Source organism: Canis lupus, chromosome 3 (genome assembly GCF_003254725.2).
Source record: "Canis lupus dingo isolate Sandy chromosome 3, ASM325472v2, whole genome shotgun sequence".
Taxonomy (NCBI): Eukaryota; Metazoa; Chordata; class Mammalia; order Carnivora; family Canidae; genus Canis; species Canis lupus.
The window spans coordinates 42,054,267-42,074,532 of record NC_064245.1 but is presented as its reverse complement, the minus strand read 5'-3'; the positions used below and the strand labels follow the sequence as shown (position 1 = coordinate 42,074,532).

Sequence of the window (20,266 nt, the reverse complement as noted above, 5' to 3'; positions counted from 1 at the left end):
GATAATGTCTTCGAGGTTCATCCACGTGTATCAGAATTTCCTTTTTTTTAAGGCTGAGTGATATTTCATTGTATATATAGACCACATTTTGTTTATCCATTCATCCTTTGGTGGACACTGGGTTGCTTCCACCTTTTGGTTATTGGAAATACTACAACTGTGTACACTGGTGTGCAAAGATATGTAGAGTCCCCAGTTTCAGTTCCTTTATTTATATCCCTAAAGGTGGAATTGCTGGATCATAAGGTAATCCTACATTTAAGTTTCTGAGGGACTGCCATACAGTTTTCCATGGCAGCTGTGCTATTTTATATTGCTATTAGTAGTATTTGCTCTTAAAGCAAAGAATACTAGCTAGGTTTGGCTTCTCTGCCATGTTGGGTGTTATCCCTACTTTTTAGAAAGAGAATCTCCCCTTTTCAGCTGTCATGTTGCCTTTGGGCAAGCACTGCTCTGGGTCTTGTGCCAAGTTGCTCAGAGCAAGGTCTTACATGTTTAGTGTTTTCTGGGGGCAAACATCCATTGAGATACATTGATTTTGGGGGGAAGGGGTTGAGGTGGCTAAGGTCTGGGAAATTTCTTGTTATGGTGTTGTGCTCACAGCTATCACTTTCACATAATTACATCTAAAAAAAAACATCGTTTACTTAGTGTCTAGATTCTTTTTTTTTTTTTAAGATTTTATTTATTTATTCATAGAGACACAGAGAGAGAGAAAAAGGCAGAGACACAGGCAGAGGGAGAAGCAGGCTCCATGCAGAGAGCCCCATGTGGGACTCGATCCAGGGTCTCCAGCCAGGATCACGCCACGCCACCGGGGCTGCCCATTACTATAAGGAAAAGCATTTGCAACTTAATAATAACAAAGGAACCGGGCAGGCCTTGCTTGTTTTATCATTAGCTCTCTAGCATACTTGAGCCTTTGGTACAGACTTTACAGAACCCTTTTTGCAAATGAAAACTGGCTTATTTGACATAAAACAGATCAGAGTCACTTTGCAGCAGACCAAAGCCAGCCAAGTGGGGTGGGATGGTATGGCCAGCATGTGTAGGTCCAGCTGCACGGTTGTTAACGTGGAGACCCTTCTGCATTTGTAGGCAAACACCTGCTACCCAGAGCCCTGTCCCCCTCTCGCATTGTAGCTTCTGTCTCAGGCCCGGGGCAAGCAGGGGGCCTTGAGACCCTGTCTCAGTGTTATTTCAGATTGCTTGGCACCAAGCCATACACATACACATTTTATAAACTTTCAAATGTCACCTCAACGGGGAGGCCCACCAAGATATTCCCTCTTGGTGAACGTTATCATCTCTCCCTGTGTGCCCTCCGGTGTTCTTGAGGAAGAATCCCAAAGGCCCCATTCACCTCCTGGTCTAAGCAGCCTGCCATCTGCTATTGGTGCCTACTGGGGCCTGTTTACTTGTGGCTGATACGTGGTGGTTCTGAGTCTGTTTGAAAGCTGACGCAGCTTGAACTCGGGGGATGGTCACTTACTGGGGGATGGGGGGCGTCTCTGGGCACTTCTGCGTGCTTGGTTATCTATTAAAAAAAATCCTTCCTTTGCAGAGTTGTGAACATCCGGTGAAACCATTCCATCAGTGATGAATGCATCCTGTACAGACACACCCAAGTGCGGGCTTGTAGCTGGACCTGTAAGGGGTAGATACACACAGAGCCCCACTGGATCTATGGCCTTAAATTGGCATGGTAGAGGAGGTGTTAGCACTTGTGAAGACTCAGCACCTTTACCCAGAGAAGAGACTGCTGCTGCCTGGGGCTGAGGACAGGTGGCCAGGGTGCCGCAGCTAGCTGAAAGCACAGGTTTACCTGCCTGGGCACATAGGAGCGCCACGATGGACTCCTGGGTCCCCCTTGCTGGCCGCTCATAGGCTTGCTCATATGTACCTTGGAAATGAGCCTTGAGCTACTTTGACCATTGAGTGCCAGCTACTCCGTGACAATGGTGAACAAAAACCCCAGGGCAACACCAAGGGCTTGAGAGAATCTTCTGAGAAAGGCCTTTTGTCTTTAGATCCAAATAACTGTGAGACTCACTAGATCTTAAATAACTGTGGCCTTTGTCTCCCGCCTTCACCTGGCTCTTTAGACTTTTTATATGGTGGCCTGGCTTTGTTCCTGGAGTAGTTTCCTATGATCAAAGTTCAGTGAAATGATCAGCTTGCCCTCCTGATGTGTCTATACATCTCTGGTGTGATTCCACAACACTTACAGCTTGTTTCCTTTGAACATATATTCACATTTTTTACTATGGCCATTTCCCCTGGGGGAAAAAAAAAGATGCCTGGATGGTAGAGGCCCGGGGACAGGCCAAGATCATCAGCTAGAAGGTAACCTTCTGAACACCTCCAGCGAGCCACGTCCTCTGGGTGCTTGCTTACTTCTCCCCTGCGTCCTGAGTAGGTATGGTGGCTGTGAGGTACCAGCCAGGACAGGAAATGTGAAGTTTAAGTCCTTTGTCCCAGAGTCACCTACAGCAAACCTGCCCTGGCCTGACTTGTCAGTGGAAGATAGAGGAAAAGTCTCCAAATCAGTCAAAAACAGATTTCTATATTTTATGTATTCAGATTTTCTTCTAGCTGATTTAATGGAGTGAGAAACAGAATAGCTTCCTTGTCTTCCCCAGCAATTTGCATGCTGAGAAGGTTCAGCTGTCAGAAATAAAGCAAAGCCTTCACACAGAACACCTCCAAGCGACATGTGTGAACACACATGCCACACGTAGCTCAGCTTCCCTGCCTCAGAAGCGTGGTGATCCTTCCAGAAAGGGAGAGGAACGAAATCAGAGACCAAAAATGCATACAGAATTCTTTTATTTAACTTAAACCATGTAGTACTTTAACTACTAGAAAAAAGCAGAGTAAGAGAAACTAAAGTTGCCTTAGCTTCAGCCATTCAAAATAGATAAAGTTTCTTTTTTTTTCCCATAATGTAAAGAATCCAGAGTATATCGCAGTAACAGGAATAAATTCTTACAACAGAATATACAAAAACATTTTGAAATTTTTTTCATCTACTGATTTTTTTTTATATAAACAGGAATTTTTTTTTTTAGGAATAATTTATACACAGAAAGTCATTTTATGTAACAAATTGGCCATGTTATTACTTTTTTTTTTTTTTTACTTTTTTAAAAAACGTTTTTTAAACAAGAAAACTCAGAAAATGCATTATTTGCGATGCATCCATTCCATTGCGCCTTCTGGTTTGATTTTTGTTTTTTTTGTTTTTTTTGTTTTTTTGTTTTTTTGTCCCAGAGGTAGACATACTCTGGCAAACCTCTCACCTCAACCTCACTGGCTTAGAAAGCAGACAGGTGTTTTTGCCAAGCATCTATTCCACCTGTGGATGTGTCTATGCAACGCCAAACATCTGACTGAACAGTTGAAAACAAAAATGTTTCTGGACCTTTCTCCCATGTAGTGCAAAGCATCCAGATGTTTCTAATGATAGAGATTTTTGTGGAGAAGTGTAGACATGGCCAATAATCCATTGGGAGTTAGAGGAAATGGAGTCCAACTGAAACACATTTTCATGTGTGTAGTTTTTATTGAAAAGGACTTGTTTTGGACTAGAAAAATGTGTCTTCAGTGTTCTGCCTTAAATAAAATAAATAGGGTCTCTTCCTTGTTATAACAAAGCGCTAATCACAATATGAGGCATGTAAGCAAACGGCCTGTGTGCACCAGAATTACCATCATTCATGTGATAAGTCTGTATGTATGCTGTGATCACTGTGAAACCATTAGTTGTGCCATCAAGTCCTTCCCTCTCTGGGCATTGCACGACAATGGGAACCACCAAACCAACCAAACCAGATACTCAGGAGTGCCAAACGCACTGCTGAGCTGCAACACCTTTGCTGTGTCCTTGGCCAATGAGGTTCTCTCTGTTAAAGTAGCTACACTCCAAAGGGAAATGACCAAAGATGATCCCAACCAGAGGGTTCTGGAAGACCAAGATACTGAAGATACAGAACTACTTCTTAAATCATCATTCCTTTGTTATAAACTAGGGCACAAAGCATGGGGGAAAAGAGGGTGAACCACGGCCTGGGTCAGGGAAAAATCCTTTTTTTTTTTTTTTTTTTTTTTTTTTTGGCATATTGTAAAGCTAGCTAGTAAACAGGTGTCCTAAAAAAATGGATCACAAACACATATTTGCACACACAGAAAAAAAAGTGTCTTTAAATTATTTTCAGCAATTATAAACTACAAACATTTTATAAAATTATTCTATGTTCTTACAAAAATGCAATGAAACATTTAATTAGTTCTTGTAAACCAGATCTTCGTCAACTGACTACCCGTAATCTACTGGACTTAAGAGCCCTATTGAAAACGCTAATGAGTGACTAATTAGAACAATGTTTACCAGAAAGATGTGGACACACACAAACGTGGACATACAGATGAGTGATTATGTTCTTGCATAAACAAAATAAAACAAAACCCTAACGTCATGCCTCAGAACTGACAACTGACGGGTGCAATGCAGTTCGAGTTCTTTGAACGATTTCACTGAACTCTGCAACAACAGTTTCCAAAGGAGGATGTCAGTTTCTTTGTTGAAACCAAATGCCCATGGATGACTGTTGAGACTTGATGTGGTCTGATACCTTCAGAAACCATCAAGTTCAAAACATGGCCCACACTTCTTCCCAACCCCATACCCTTCTGCTTGCCATTCTTGGCTTCATGTCATGTCATGACCCTGTTAACAGTGGTTTCCTACTGCCTCATCATCCCACTGTCAAAGAGTGTTCAGTCTGCTTTTTCTTGAAGTGAACGAGTCATGTAAGCTGGAGGCCTAAGGTCTGTATCTTCAGCATCTCTGGCAACAGAGGTTCAATCTAAACAACATCCTCTCTTGAAATTCTCATTTGTACCACCGACTAGTCAGAGGGGAATAAGAAAGGTTGACTTTCATAACCGGTGCTTAGAGAGTGGATCTGGTCCGTATCTCCCAATGCTGCTTAGCCCAGGAAATTTAAAAAACAAAAAACAAAAAAACAGCCAACAAACACAAAAGTAACAGTAACAAAAGAACAAACCCCAGACCTTAAATACATTAGTGGGACTGCTGGAATGGGCCAAGGCATACTGTGGAGCTTTACTGTCAACAGGAGGGGGGGCCTATGTTTTGGAAAGGAGTTGCCTTTGACACCAGCCCCCCCAAGGAAGACCCAGCAGTAACAGCTGAGGACCTGGGACCAAGCATCCTAGACTCCTCACCGATCTGAGCTAGTGTGATCTTTCCAGCAACAGGATGCAACAGCAGCCTGCATCATATATGCAGCCACCTGCCAATGGAGGTGAGCTGCTGAGAAAGGGGCTTTGGTGGAACAAGCCGGCCTAGAGTTTGGCATCATATTTGGCTTGTAAATCTGTTATCCCAACCACAGCACGCCGCAACTGCTAAGCATTTTGCCGTTGGGTAGTTCCACAATAGCCACTTTTTTTTTTTTTTTTCCCCAATTTTACCAAGCCACTTTTCCTACCATTGAAATGTTGTCCCAAGTCACAAGAAACATGCTGGAAGGAGAGGCCAGTGTTGTCCAAGAACACGGTCTTCTATCTTCCAAGGAGGAAGCACATCCCAATTGTGTGTCAAATGTCATGACATCCCATAAAGAGAGAGCTGGGGTAGTCTGGGTGTCACACAGCTGAAGTTCGACAGTGTCTCCAGAATACACCAGCTCCTGCTGCCTCAGGGAAGGGCCGTGTGTGCTAATGTTTTAACGCTCACATCAATTCAATGATGTGCCTCAGTGGTTCACGTCACTTCAAGCAGTGTGAGCCGCTGTCAGAAGAAGGTTGCATGGAAAAATGCCACAACTCAGCTTGATTAGATTATTTGGAGCGTACAAAAGAGAAAAATCAAGAAGAGATTGGAAAATCAGCATAAAATTAGGCTAGAACTGTGGATAGATGATGCCTTGGGATAGTCAAGGTGGGTGGTTTGGTCCAGTAAAATGACTGCACCATCACACAAGCAAAAAAATTTTTTTTTATTTAAGTGTTTCTGAAGCATTGGTTATGATGGGCACTACACTATTAATGTTTTCTTTCTACTTAAAGAAAAACCACCTACAGAAGACAAAAACAAGAGGACACCAACAACTCGGACAGTTTAAACAAAACCCTTATAACCAGCTGAATGATCTGTAGAAATCCAGTTGTGGAAACCGGTAGGTATGTGCAAAAGAGGAGCGGCCACTATTCCAAGGGGTCATCTACAGTGTGGAAGAAGAAAACCCTGATCCAACAGTATTTCTCAGTGACCTTAAGATGCCAGGGGCCTTGGGAAGAGAGCATAGTGTTCTCGCAGGAGGAAGAGTGCTCCTGAGCTTCACTGCAGTACTGGAACTGAAAGGAGCCATCCACACTTTGGGAAAACCCCCACCATGTTTCCCAGATAGAGTCACCAGTGCCTGTGAGAGCAGCTGCTGGAATTGGGACATGTGCCGTCCACCCCTGTGAGCAGCAGGAGGACGGGATGAAGGCACAGCTCCGGCGGGTCGCACACCACCCCAGCAGGAGGCTGGGCGCCGACCACCGGCCCCCCCTATCCAGCCTGGAGGTTTGGTCTCTGTTTTCCCCTGGGGGAGGAGGAGGTGAGGGTGAAGTGGATGAACAATCTGGAGAGAGGGGGACTTGTCTTCTCTGTACATCCTGAATGGGACTGGCTAGCAGATCAGGAACCTCTGCATTCTCCAGCAGGAGGCCTGGCGGACTGAGCTCTCAAGAGTACTGACGTGGCTGCACCATAAGATGGACCCAGCGCAATGACATCCTGTCCCCACCTGGAGCAGGCCTGGGCCACGCCACCGTGGCACCTTGCCAGGTATGATCCTAACCCAGAAACTGCCTGCCTGCCCCCCTCAGTACTTCCAGTGCTCAAAACCAAGGAAGTGAGTGCTCTTCCAATGACAGAATCTGTTTGTCATTCAATCTGCACAGAGGCTGGTTTAAAGACAGCCGGCCTGGGACTGCCAAGCAGCAGCACCCCTCCCCCACTGCATGCTCTGGCCCTCTGCTCACCTCCCAGCAGACAGCAGAGTGCAGCCCGCCCCGCCCCCCCACCCCCAACACACCAGGCCGAGAGGAAGGAAATCCTAACACCTCACAACCTCTTAGGAAACCAAGTTAGGAGAAGAACAAAAGCAACACAAAACGAGATATCCCAGAAAAAGGCAAGCTGTCTGACATAAGTGGAGAGGTGTATTAGTGTTGCTTCGACCCAGGAATACAGCCTGGCCTCTCCCTGCCTCGCCTGGTGTGTGTGGCCTGTGGTGTAGATGAGGTTACCAGTATCAACGGCATATTGTCAGGTGCTGAGAAATGTGAGATGTATTCTTTTGTATATATACACATATAAAAAATAAGAGTGAGGTAGATAAATGTTTGAAAAACAAAACAAAAACCCAAAAACAAAACCCAAAAAACCCAAAAACTGTCCTGTCTTACACACATACACACAAAACCCTTTTCTCAGTATTTAAATTCATAATGGGGCTTCTTTACAGTGATTGAAACTGATATCACAAAATAAATTAAAAGAAAACTCCTACATATAATACCTTCTTAATTAACTTTTTTCTTTTTTCTCATTTTTTTTTTAAGGGAAAAAACTATGGAACAGAGGCTAGAGAATATTGTAGGACTGAAGCTCCAGACAAGCAGAAACGCACTATGCACTTGCTTTCTCGTGTTTAATCTCCAGTCACAACTAGTAATCCTCATATTTTAGCTTTGTTCTTACTCATAATTTAAACATTTCCATCCCAGAAGCAACTTGTGCGCTGTCATCACTCTGGTGAGAAGTGCTAAAAACTAAACAAAACAAGACCCCCAGGCCCCCGAAGACTTGGATTCCTGGCCAAGGAAAAGCAGGCCAGGCTGGGGCCCTGGTCCCCTGGGAGCGAGCAGAGGGGCTCCCCAGCCACTGCGGCTCTGCGCTCACCCCGACCCAGCCCTCTGGCCACGGACATGGGGGGCAGTGGGAGGCTGGTTGACAGCCTGGAGGAGGCGGCTGCCCCTGCACACCCTGCGCCCCCTGCAGTGCCAAGGAGGTGCCTGGGGATTTTCTGGTTCTAAAGACAGGTAGGTTGGTCAGGAGGGTGGTGGCGGAAGCCCTGCTCCACTGCACCCTTGGACTCAGCAGCTCTTTTTCGTGGGATGGGAAGGATTAAATATCCATTTTAAAAAAATGAAAAAAAAAAAAAACAACCCCAAACCCCAAAAACTAGTAATCCAGATGCCTAGTGTCTGCAGCTAAAACTGCTGTTGTACCCAAGAATTAAAAAAATAGATATATGTGTGTCACAACCGAAACAAAGGTGAGGGCAAGAGAAGGTGAGACTTTCCAACAACGGTGACTTGAAACACTGAACAAGGATGTGCGAAATATTTAACCTTTTTTTTTTCTGACCTGAGTTTGTATCATGTCTTGCACTGTAACAGACTCCAGCGCTGTGTGGGAGCAGGCTGAGGAGTGGGGGGGCCTTCCCACTGGGGGGGGCGCCCACCACCCCCAGCCTGCTTCCTGCGCCAGCCTCGTGCCCACAGAGCCTATGGGTTAGAACGGAGCTAACGGGTAGAGGGAGCGGGGAGGGGAGGGAGTGTTTATAAAAAGGCATCAAACAGTTCATGGCAAATTATGTTATAGAAGTATTGGTTACTGGGAAGAGAGGAAGAAAGTCACGCACGCTAGTACAAAGCATAAGAAGTTTCTTGGAGTGAGCAGAAAGGGAAGAAGGGTAGACCTGAAGGTTTTCATAGATTAAATCCACAAAGATAAAGGACAAAAAAAATAGCAGCTTTTTTTTTTCTGTACAGACGTATAGATGAATATCTGAACCGTAAAAAAGTTATAAAAGTGACATTAAAGACGATGTGTATGCAAATGTTTCATGGTCTAACATAGAACTGTAAGACCCATGAAGAAGTCCTAGTAACAGAGAGAATGTCAACAAAGCTTAGAATGCTTGAATCTGTTTACTGCTTTTCTTCTTACTGTTGTGGTGGTGTTTGAATTTCTTTCCTTGCAAACCTGCACCAACAGTTGGGCTGAGTCCCTGGAAACTCCTTCCCGTCTGCATCCTGGGGGGCCGGGAGTGGGGGCTGGGGTTGAGGGGTGGGGGACAGGAGACTGGCACGTGCGTGACCTCCCCTTCAAGCCTGTCTGCCAGACTCTCCACAGGGCCTGTTTCCTCCAGAATTGCTGGGGGCTGGCGGGCGGGTGCGGGGTAGGAGGCTTCGGCCTCTCCTAGGCTTCATGGAGAGAAGCTCCCCATCTGCCCACTTCTCCCCAATATTAACCTAGTCAGGAGCAACTAGACCTGCGTGAATGTAAGACTGGAGAGGAACACCAGGGGTGATCGGATGGACTGCAGCCTCAGCAGGCAGACTAGATGCCATGCTGGCCCCATGCCTCTGGGAACAAGGGAATTGGTGCGGGGCTGGGAGGGAGGAAGTCAAGGATTTGGCAGAATTTGGCAGCATTAAAATGGTAACAACCTTGAATGAACGATGACCCTTTTTCAATTTTGTATGTTCCTAAAAAGGTGAGAGATACAGTTAAAAAAAATCCGTCTCAATGTGTTCATGTGTGTGTATGTTTATAAAGACCTACGGTGACAGGCAGGTGTGTCCAGGGTGACGTGGGGCCGCGGGGAGGGACAGCCAGTTAGTTCCTTACTCTGATCAAAAGGGCGTCCCAGATGGACTTGCGGCAAAGGTTTTTCCATTTTGAAGCATAAAGAAAGAGAAAGGTGAGAGAGAAAGAGAAATGTGAGAGGGAGGGAGGGAGACAGGTCTGAGAAGAGACGGGGAGTGAGGAGACTCGATTCTCGAGTGTTCTGTTGCTATTAAGTGTTGTCGTTAAGGTTCTTGAAGGCCCATGTCAGTTAAGGGTTTGGGTAGGGAAATAAAAAGCTGCTTGCATATTGAAAAAAGGAACATCCCAAACGTGTTTACTGCAGAGAAGCCGTCTCCCGCGGGCAGCATTGGCAGTTCTGAAGATCCACTGAGGTACAGGAGGCTGTGGCTAGATTGTTAGAACTCCCCCCCACCCGCCGCCCCGCGTGCACACACGTTACTGTCTGCACGGGATTCGGGCTCCAGGGATCAGCAGGTCGAAGACTGGGGCAGAGGCAAGGCCCGCTCGTTCTTGCGGCCCCCGTTCATGTGCGCGTAAGGCTGTCTCTCATCGAAGCTGGCTCGCAGGACCAGCACGCCAGGGCCTGGGCCGTTCTCGGCCTTGTGTCCTGAGAGTCTGTCAGGCAGAGGCAGGGACGACGAGGAGGCCGACGGGTCCAGGGGGACACTCTCCATGTTCTCCGGCTCCAGGTCCAGCTCCTCCGGCTCGGGCGGCTTGTTCTCCTCGCTGTAGTAGAAGGAGACCTCCCGGAAGCCGGGCTCCATCTCGTCCTTGATGCTGCTGATGATCTCCAGGAAGGAAGGCCTCATCTTGGGGTTGTACTGCCAGCACATGCGCATCAGCTCAAACCTATGGTGCACACAGACAGGAGATGGGCCGGGCTGCGAACGGACTGTTCGCTGCGGTCCCCCCGGACTTGGGCACCCCGATGGCACGGCAGCTCGGAGCCTCTGCCTCTCCCTCCTGGTGGCCCGAGCGAGCAGCCTTCCACTTCTCCCATCTGCTCTCACTTCCCCCTGGGACCCGGGCCCTCTGTGAGACGAAACCTAAACTCTCGTTTTCCAAGAAAGGACAGATCCAGGGCCACACGCAATCTGTATGGTGAGAGCTCTAAGACATAGGGGGCGGGGGTGGCCGGGTTTCGGCTCCAGTCGTGATCTCAGGGTCCTGTGATCGAGCCCCGCATCGGGTTCTGCACCCAACAGGGGAGTCTGCCCGACACTCTTTCTTCCTCTGGCCCTCCTGCCACTCTCTCTAAAACAAATAAATCTTAAAAAAGAAAAACAAAAACCCTACATAGCCCCAGGCTGCACTGAATTGAGTGACAGTCCCAGGGAAGACCTGCAGTCAGGACCCCACCAGGCAGGGAGGGCCAACCTGTGCAGGAGATCCGCCCTCCCCCCCCCCAAGAAAGGGGCAGGCGGAGACACAGCGTGATGTCCAGGCTGGGTCTCATCCGCTGGGCATGATGGCACCAGGGCTGCCAACCTCTGAGAAGCCCTCAGAGTCAAGTGGACCACCACCAAGTCCTGGCAGTGGGACGGAGCTCCCCACTGGAGAGCTGGAGGCCTCAGGCCCTGAGCCAGGGGTGGCCAGGGGAGGAAGGGGTGCTTCTTACTGAACCACAGGACAGAGAGACCCAGCTTAGGAGACCTGGGGAGCAAAAAGGAGGGTGATGGCACAAACATCCAGGCTGGCCACAGAGCTGGACGAGGCCATGGTTCTGAGGAGGAACTGGCCAGTGGCTCTTCTCCTGTGATCTTCAAACAAAAGAACCTGCCCTTCTACTGCCGTTCTCGCCCGAAAATTCTATTCTCCATTTTGTTTGAGAGATTCTAGCTAGAGAGATGTTTTTTAATAAAAATGGCTAAATGGAACTCCCCATTTTTAAGAAGCACAGAACACCCCAAATTGGCTTCTCGCTTCCTGTTAGACTGACCGCTAGCTTATGTCTGGCCCAGGGGAGAAGCCAGGGGAGAAGCCCTGTGGGACACAGAAACCAGCCTGCAGGGAAAGCTTCTAAGCTAACTAACTACCTTGAAAGACCTGGGGGGAAGGGGTCAGGTGGTGGAGGGCAGAGTAGGTGACCTTGAAGGAGGGTGGGAACAGGAGCAAGGCTTTCTGCTTGTGCTGCTGCCTGTTTCTATAAATCACGTTTTATTGGGACAGCCATGCCCACTTGTTTACATATGTCCAGGCTGCTTTCAAGAGACAAGTTCTAGTTGAGTGGTTGGAACACAGACCGTTTGGCCTACAAGCCCAAAGTATTCGCTGCATGGCCCTTTACCAAAAACATTGGCCACTGTGCTCTAGCAGAAAAAGATCTGGACAAAATATGAAGGCTGACTAGACTTTCCCCCTCCCAACAAAACCACCTGCACCTTGGCCATGCCACCAGTCCCAGGGCAGGGCTATGCTTCGGTCGGTGCATCCACTGGGTGCATCCATGGGCTGGCAGGCAGGGTTTACGCCGTGAACTACTTTTAATCTTCACAAGTTGAGAAGTAGGCACCTTATAATATATCCCCACTTCGTAGATGAAGCAGTGGAAGCACCAAAACATTAAAAAAGTTGTCCGAGGTCCCCAAAACAGTGAGGGCGGAGTGGGATGGAGTTCTCAGGGAAAGAGTAGGGTTGTGCTTTAAACACCACCTGCCTCAGGAAAAGAGGCATTTTCTCCACCTCAACAAAGGCAAAGGCAGTCCTCCTAGGAAAAGGGTTCCTCTCCTTCTGTCACAAGTGCTGTAGGGGATTTGCACTGATAAGCAGGCAGCTCCTGCCTGGGGGCAGATGGCCAACAAGCCTTCCCTGACCCCCCATCACTGCCTAGGACCCCTGCCCACCCCCCCACCAAAAAATAAATCGGGCCATAAATACAGGAAACTCCTCTCCATGGCTCAGCTGTGATTTCCTCTCCCGCTGACTGACTCATCCCTGAGTAGCAGCGCAGCCAGGGCCAAGAACATGTGAGGTGCCCTGGCTCAGGGTGGCTGTGGTAAGGGGTGGGGTGGGGGGAGGGGGTGCTAGAGGTGCCACCAGCCAGGGAGCGACTGGCGTGACATCAACACATGGGCCATGTGATGCCTTTCTCAAACCACTCGAGTCACAGCCCTTCCAGGGCTGCCCATAAAAGGAAGCCTTTTTTACTCTGTAGGATTTGAGAACCTTGTTTACACTATCTCCACAAGAAAACTTTCCAGTAGACTCTAGAAGGATTTATGGGCTGATTAAACTCCCCTTTAAAAAAAAAAGCACGTTTTACAACTAGGTCGCTCTGTTGAGGCAGTGCAGCTCTTTCCCGGATGCCCCCTTGTGGGGGCGGAGGGGGGGTGCGCAGGCCCCTCACTTGGAGCTACTTGCTGCCCTGCCCTGTGGGGAAGCTGGTAAAGCCAATTCACGGAGATGGGGGGGTGGGGGGGGAAGAATCCCAGGGGCAGTGTGAGGCCCACCCCCTCCCAACCTGCACACAGAGGGGCCTCTGGATTGCCACCCTACTCGGCCCTATTGTCATGCGCACAGGCTGGGAGCAGAAGCCAAGGTGTGAGAGGCGGCCCAACCTTGGTCCATGTGGCCACTGTCCCAACAAAGACCAGATTCCAGAAAGCCCCCAAGGGGCTTGGTGTGCCCCTACTCTGCCTGACTGTCTCATGAGCCACTTCTCTGCTGAGGTTGGCAGTGCGACAGCAGGCCTGCCTGACCCCTCACCCCAGGCCACTCTGCCTTTGGACCCATATCAAATGCAGGGCCCAGGTACCACGGGACAGCCCATGGTCGCAAGGTTAGCCAGGCAGGAACGGCCATTCCTGACTGGATTCTATTCAAGTACCCGATTCCCACAAAACCAGCACAGGATTACTAGGGATGAGGGATGAGGGAGCTTTAGTCAGCAACAGGAAAAAGCATGTTTGAAAACCACAAAGCAGGGGTGCCTGGGTGACTCAGCCTTCGGCTCAGGTCATGATCTCTGGGTCATGGGATGCTCAGTAGGGAGTCTGCTTCTCCCTCTCTCTCTGCCCCTCTCCCCTGCTGTACTCTCTCTCCCTCAAATAAAATCTTAAAAAGGGAAAAAAAAAAAAAAAAAGAAAACTGCAACCCCCCCCAACCCCCACCCCCACCCCCCCAGAGACTACTGAATCTGTTTCAGACTCATCTATGGGTGACTCTCAAGGCAAGAAGTTCAAATTCCTTCCTGAGCACCGGATACTGAGGCCCACCCTGGCCAGGGTCTGGACATGTGACATTGCAAAATGATCTGGCCTCTTGGCTTATGAACCCATACAGGTCTTTGCTCTAGCTTTATCCTGAAGCATTAGAATCCAGTCCTTCTGCCGCCGGACTTGTGACAGCTGGGGCTGTGCCTTATAGTCCCGTCTCTGGGATGTCCACAGTCAGCACGTAGCCACAGGGACTCAAGGGCATTCATGGTCTAAGTACAGAGTCATAAGATGGGCTCTGTTGTCAATTTGAAATGTGGAACCACCAGCGAACCACAAGCCAAATCTGATCTCATGCCACTTGTTAAATTAATTCAGATTGAGTTTGGTGTTTAGACTCGCAAGCCTGGATTCTCTGTGGCTCTGGACCATGGAGCCTTTCCTCTAAAGCCTAAGTGCACTGTGCTGTTGAAGGCATGGGGATTACTGGGCACTCCCGGGTGCCCACTTCCCCTGCTTGTGGGCATCGCCAAGATAAGGATGCTGAGCTGAGGACCTTCAGCGGCCACTGCACGCCGCGCCCCCACATTACCCTCCCGGTGCGGTGGTGCTCGTTCAGACCCCTGGAGCCACACCACCCAAGTGGTTTCTCTCCCACCTGGAGGCCCAGCAGGGCTTTTGGGCAACTCCCAAGAGCTCGGTGACTCTCTTCTCCTCTGGGAGAAACAGGAATCCATTCTTTCATCACCTATAACAAAAGAACTCCTCTCCCAGAGCACTTCTTCTTTACCTAAACTCATCAATAAACTCAGGACACAACAGACACTCCCTATACAATCAACTAAGTTCCTTTCATTTTGTTATTTTCTCAGAAGGGAGAACAATTTGCCACAGGGGTTCTGGATGACAAAGCAGAAATGCCTTGTGAATTAAACATTTAATATCTGACGGTAACCTCTCCGTGTGAATTTCCTTGTCACTCAATGCTGGGAACAGGAAGTATACTGCCTTTCCCATGGCAGGGGGGCTGCTTCCCAGGCATATTAAATTAATATCAAAACTCCAGGCACCAGAAGGTAGATCAACTTTAGGAGTCCTGCAAGTTTTTCAGAGGCCAACATTTTTCTAAGTCAAAGATAAAGCTCAAAAACAATACTTCTCCTCTCATCACCCCCAAGCCACATGAATGAAACACACACCGGCTTTCTCAGACTATTTCTAAGCTACTACAACACCACGGATTCCAGCTACAACCTCTATTCTGGCACTCCAGACACTTGGATGCAAATTCAATGGGCATCACTCCTCATGCTCCATTAGTTAGATTTTTGCTCAGAAGGAAGATTTTTCTTATGATGGGCTGACAAGAATACATACTGTTCAGAGAGAACAGTCACCTGTGAGGGAATCTGGGAGTCAGTGGGGTATGGTAACCAGCCCCCACAGTGATCCCCACCTCCTGGTAGGCTCCCTGCAATCTCCTCTCACATCAGGAGGGCTGCTTCTGATCAGGCCATAAAGGACATTGGGGCTTCTGCTCTGCTCTGCTCTGGAATCATTTACTCTTGGGCAGGGTAGGCAAGCTACAGGCCCATGGCCCAAATCTAGCCTATCGTCTGATTTTGTAAAGCCTACGAGCTAAGAATGGTTTTTACATTTATAAATGGTTGAAAAAAAATAAAAATAACAGTAATATTTTGTGACATGAAAATTATGGGAAATTCCAATTTCCGGATCCCCAAATCAAGTCTTATTGGGCCATAGCCATGCTCATTCATGTGGTAACTGTGATTGCTTTTGCACTAGAACAGGGGTGAGTAGCTGTCACTGTGACTGTATAGGCCCCTGGAGCTGAAAATATTTCCTCCCTGCCCTTCTAGAGGAAAAGTTTGCTGAGCCCTGCTCTAGAAGTCAGTTGCATGGTACTTGGCCACATGAGTGGGCCACCTTGAAAGGGGGTCTCAGCCCCAGTCAAGCCTTCTGCTGACTGTAGCCCTGGCTGAGAGACTGAGCCGGAGCCATCCAGCAAGCTGTTCTTGGGTTCCCAGTCTTCAGAAACTTTGTGGGATGGTAAATGCTTCTTGTTGTTTTTAACTATTAGGTTTGGGATAATGTTGAACTGCAGTAAAAAACTGGTACAGGCCAGGAGAGGGAGCGTTTCCATGCTAGGCAAGAAAATGCACTGCCTTTTTGTTTGTTTGTTTTACTAAATGACCTTTTGAGGCTCTTCCATCTTTGGGTCCTGAAGTCTAAAGAAGCTAACTGGGTCTCTTCCATTTCTGGGTCCTGAAGTCTAAAGAAGCTAATTGGGAAGGTTCTGGAGGGATCTGGGAAAACTCACTGTCTCCCCACCTGTCTCAGCTACCCCCCCGCATCCCATGTGCACTGCCCTGCCCGCCCCCCCGGAAAAGTGGAGCTTCCTGTCACTCATGGGCCTACTCTATGCCCCATGTCTAGGACCATGCAAATTTCCTACTCTAGGCCCTACTCAGATGACCAATGGATTCCCCTGCCCCCAAAATGGACGCAGAGGTGAAGGGATGCTGCCTTCCCTACAGTGATCTTGGGTCTTCTTAACTCCATGCAAGCTGTCCAGGGGACAGAACAGGTTTCAGCTGAGCAAACATTCAGAAGCAGCAGTTACAGAGTACAGGGCTCAGCTAATGCACTCCAGAAGTGCGGGGTGCTGTACCAAGTCTCCTCCAGCCTGCGGGCCCCACAGCTGCACAGTCAGAGCCATGGGAACAAAGCCTCCCATATCTACATGGAGCTTGGGAATTCAGCTTCGGGTCATGACAGGGTGTTTTGGGAAAAACACACAACCTTGGTTTGTTGACGGACATTGGTTTCTGCTTCCCAAGCTGTGGTCGTCAGACCCTAAGATGCTCCCCAAGATCCTTGCTTCTGAGGTAAATGCCCTGTGCAGCCCCTCAACCAGATGTGGGTTGGACTAAGGAAGATGATGGGATTTCATTCTGTTAGTTTTCTCATCAGTTGCCTCTGAGTTACCCAAAAGGGAGATCATCTTGGGTAGATATGGCTTAGTCAGCAAAAACTAATGGTAAATACCCCAAAGAGACAGGTTCTTTTGCTGGCTCTGAAGAAGTAAGCTGCTCCAGGGAGAGAAGACCCATTCTTTGGGAGGACCCCCATCCTGCAGCCACGGGGCTGAATCCTGCTGACCACCTGGAGGGCAGGTAAGAGGGAGGCCCAGAGCCTCAGATGAGGGAGGCCCCAGCCTACGTCAGATGTCAATCTGATGAGACTGAACAAGGGGGCCAGCATACCTGTGTCTGGATTCCTGACCTGAGGAAACTGCTGAGAGATTCTGACAAGAAAAGCTTTCATGAGGGTTGAGGCCTCAGTTTCCCTGCTAGCCACCTGACATGCATCTGACTCATTTGCAAACCAGCCCAACACCCTGAGGCCTAGCCTGAGGCAGTGCGCACTGGAGGCCTGGGGCATACAGGTAGGTAGCAGATCCAGGGCTCCTCCACACAGACACAGACATAGACACAGCTTGACAACTCCTCGGGGATCTTCCTCACGTGAAGCCAAAGACATCCTGAGAAGCACTTGTGGAAAATCCCTGAATTGGTCCTGAGGTACTACTAGTGGTAGCCTCCCTTCCACCCTCTGGGACCCAGTGGCCCAACCACAGAAAGAACACCTTCACACCCTCCTCTGACAGACAGTGAGGCCCTCTGACCTCTGCTGACAGGGGGCGGGGGGCATCGGGAACGCTCTGCCAGGATTGGACAAATCTCAGGAACAAGAAGCTTGTTTTTGTTAAGAAGTGGAGTGAAGTGATGGATCTGCCAGTGCCCCACGCTGTGCGTGCCCCACGCTGTGTCTGCAGGGAGGTGAGCTGAACTGAGGGCCAAGTAGCCCAGAGTGCATGTGGCTCCCATGCTTTATGACTCTTGCAAACACTCAACAAAGAAGAGACCTGAGAGGACCATGGTGGCAGTAGTGGCAGTGGCGTGGGGTAAGAGGTCTGAGGTGTGCCCTACATGGCGTGCCAGGAGTGCCGCCATCACACTGTGTACACAGACTGGAGCATTCTCTCAGGCCTGTGGTGGTGGCAACAGGCTCTGGAATTTGGGCTTCAGAGCACTCAGTCCTACTGTTGCCACCTCCCCCCACCTTTTAAAACTTTTCATGGACAAGATGCGTAAGGATTGCTTTGGTTAAATACCTCACAGAGATGTGTGGCCTGAGAAACCGCAGTGCTGACTATTAAACTAAAAGGGAAGTGAGGGGAAACTGAGGTAGCTCCCCAAAGGCACAGGTTTCTTCCATCAGGATGACCCTCTTCTAAACGGCCCACCAACGGCACCTGCCGGGCCAGAGACACAGGCTCTCAGGACCACTGACCCCCTGGGTCACTGATGAGGGAACTCAGAGGGTGAGCCCGGGTGGAGGGGGCCCAGGAAATACGTACAGCATGTCGGGGCAGTTGTCCGGCTTGTCCAGAAGGCCGCCCTCCATAACGAAGCGAAGGACTTGCTCGTTGGACAAGCCCTGGTATGGCTGCTCAGCCAGCGTGGCGATCTCCCAGAGAACGACCCCAAAGGACCTATGGTAAGAGAGGAATGTGAGGGCTCAGGAAGGGAAGGGCAGACCACACGGCCCTCTCCTTCCCAGCGTCCCCCTGCCCGGGTGCTGAGCAACTGCCTTCTGTGTGTGAGCCCGGCCCCGGCTACACATGGACCTCCATCTTCATCTGTTGCTGCTCATGTTTCCTGCAGGGGAGAAGCAGCCCTGGGGCACAGTGGAGGAAGCTGAAATGGAGGGAGTTTGCAGGGTCCCCTCAATGACAAGGAAGCACCTAATTTCTCTCCTGGGAAGCCCAGGCAAGCTGAGTTCAGGGCCTCACCAAAGCCACAGGCCCAGCAGGACTGTCTCCCAAATGTGCTTCATTCTCTAATCAAGGGCAGGTTCCTGCTGGGACAGTGGGGCAGTGGCCTCAAATCCATCCTGGGACAATCAAATACCCAAGGAGCTCTCGATGCTGGCTGCAGAGGAGAGTTTTTAAAACACACTGATGACTGACCACAGTTCTGATGTCATTGGTCTGGGGTACTGGGAAGTTCCACGGGGATCTCCCAGGTCCAGTGGGGCTGGTGGGAAGAGAAGGCCACGGGGGCTAGGAGCTGCTGGCCTGTGGAGGGCTTAGCCTCACAGCATGGAGAGTGAGGGGGGCAGCGCCAGCTGGTGACAGGGCTCCTGAACAGCCAGGTGTCCTCAAGCAGGGTTGAGCTGTGGGGCAAAGTTCTGAGGAGTACATTCAGGAAGGGGAGCTGTGAGCGACTGTGCCATGCATGCACTCCTGCCTGCTGGTTTACAAGATCCAACTACTGGAAAACAAATTAAAACACACAGGCACGCACACAGAAATTTTAGGCAGATACTGTTTAGAAAGGCAATGTTGTAATCTGCCAACTAAAGGTGCCTTCCCAACGCACACTGCCACCTTGTACAAATTTTCCTCGGTCTATTTGCCTTTATGTTCGGTTCATTTCAGCAGAATAAAGCAGGCTCGGCAGCAGCAAACGGCCTGCGGGGCTTCTGACAGGACTGTGGAAAGCCATGGGTGCTGGCAGAGCCGCACCGAAAATTCTGGGGCCGGCACTTCCCGCTGAGAGCTCTCGGATCCTGGCTGGGAGCCTGCAGCAGGAGGGCCTCGGACTCTGTACCATAACGTTTTATTCACAGCTTCAGCTAGAGCTACTTGGCCATGAACAGAAGGTTTCTGTGCAAATGGGTACCAAGAGTAGATGTTAGACACAAATAGGATCTTAGCTGAGGATGGACCCACCCAAAGTCCTTTTAAATTTCTGGTGACCAAGAAATAGCCTTTATGTTGTACAAGAGACCTAGAAAAGCCAAAGAGCCGGAGGCCTAGCATGGCCTTCAGAGGCCTGGGCTTGGGGCTGCCGGCTCCTCCATCGGCTATGGTGGTGGGCCTCCTGCAGAAGCAGTCCTGGTCAGGTAAGCAGCTCGCCCCGGAGGCTACTGCTCCTTGCATCCATAAGGCGGTATAGCTCTAGACATGACAAGCCTGCTGTTCTTACTGACTGCAGGCCTGGCCTGAGGGATCATCTGAGAACACAGTTTCCTCCCAGACCCACTTGCACCCCATGGGCTCTCCTAGGGGTGCTCCTTGCATCCATAAGGCGGTATAGCTCTCCTAGGGGTGCTCCTTGCATCCATAAGGCGGTATAGCTCTAGACATGACAAGCCTGCTGTTCTTACTGACTGCAGGCCTGGCCTGAGGGATCATCTGAGAACACAGTTTCCTCCCAGACCCACTTGCACCCCATGGGCTCTCCTAGGGGTGCCAGCTGCTCTCCAGAAGTCCGTTCTCACTCTGGCTCCCACATGGACTCCTTCAGCCCCAACTACTCTGGCTCAAGCTCCCGGGTACTTG

At 49.6% G+C, this 20,266-nt stretch overlaps 2 protein-coding genes across 3 annotated transcripts in view; one reads left to right on the top strand and one right to left on the bottom strand.

Moving 5' to 3' along the window:
• Positions 1-4,115, top strand: part of PGPEP1L (pyroglutamyl-peptidase I like) — a 50,313-nt gene extending 46,198 nt beyond the window's left edge. Inside the window, exon 6 of the mRNA XM_025438083.3 lies at positions 1,565-4,115. The gene's annotated coding sequence lies outside the window, so the exon portion shown is untranslated. The remainder of the gene's footprint in view (positions 1-1,564) is intronic.
• IGF1R (insulin like growth factor 1 receptor) overlaps positions 2,813-20,266 on the bottom strand; it is a 302,920-nt gene continuing 285,466 nt past the window's right edge. For both annotated transcript variants that reach the window (XM_025438072.3, XM_049108436.1), the window contains exons 20-21: positions 18,278-18,412; positions 2,813-10,528 (exon numbers count right to left, since the gene is read on the bottom strand). In XM_025438072.3, coding sequence (XP_025293857.1) covers positions 10,147-10,528; positions 18,278-18,412 — 517 coding nt within the window. In that variant the 3' untranslated portion in view covers positions 2,813-10,146. The remainder of the gene's footprint in view (positions 10,529-18,277; positions 18,413-20,266) is intronic.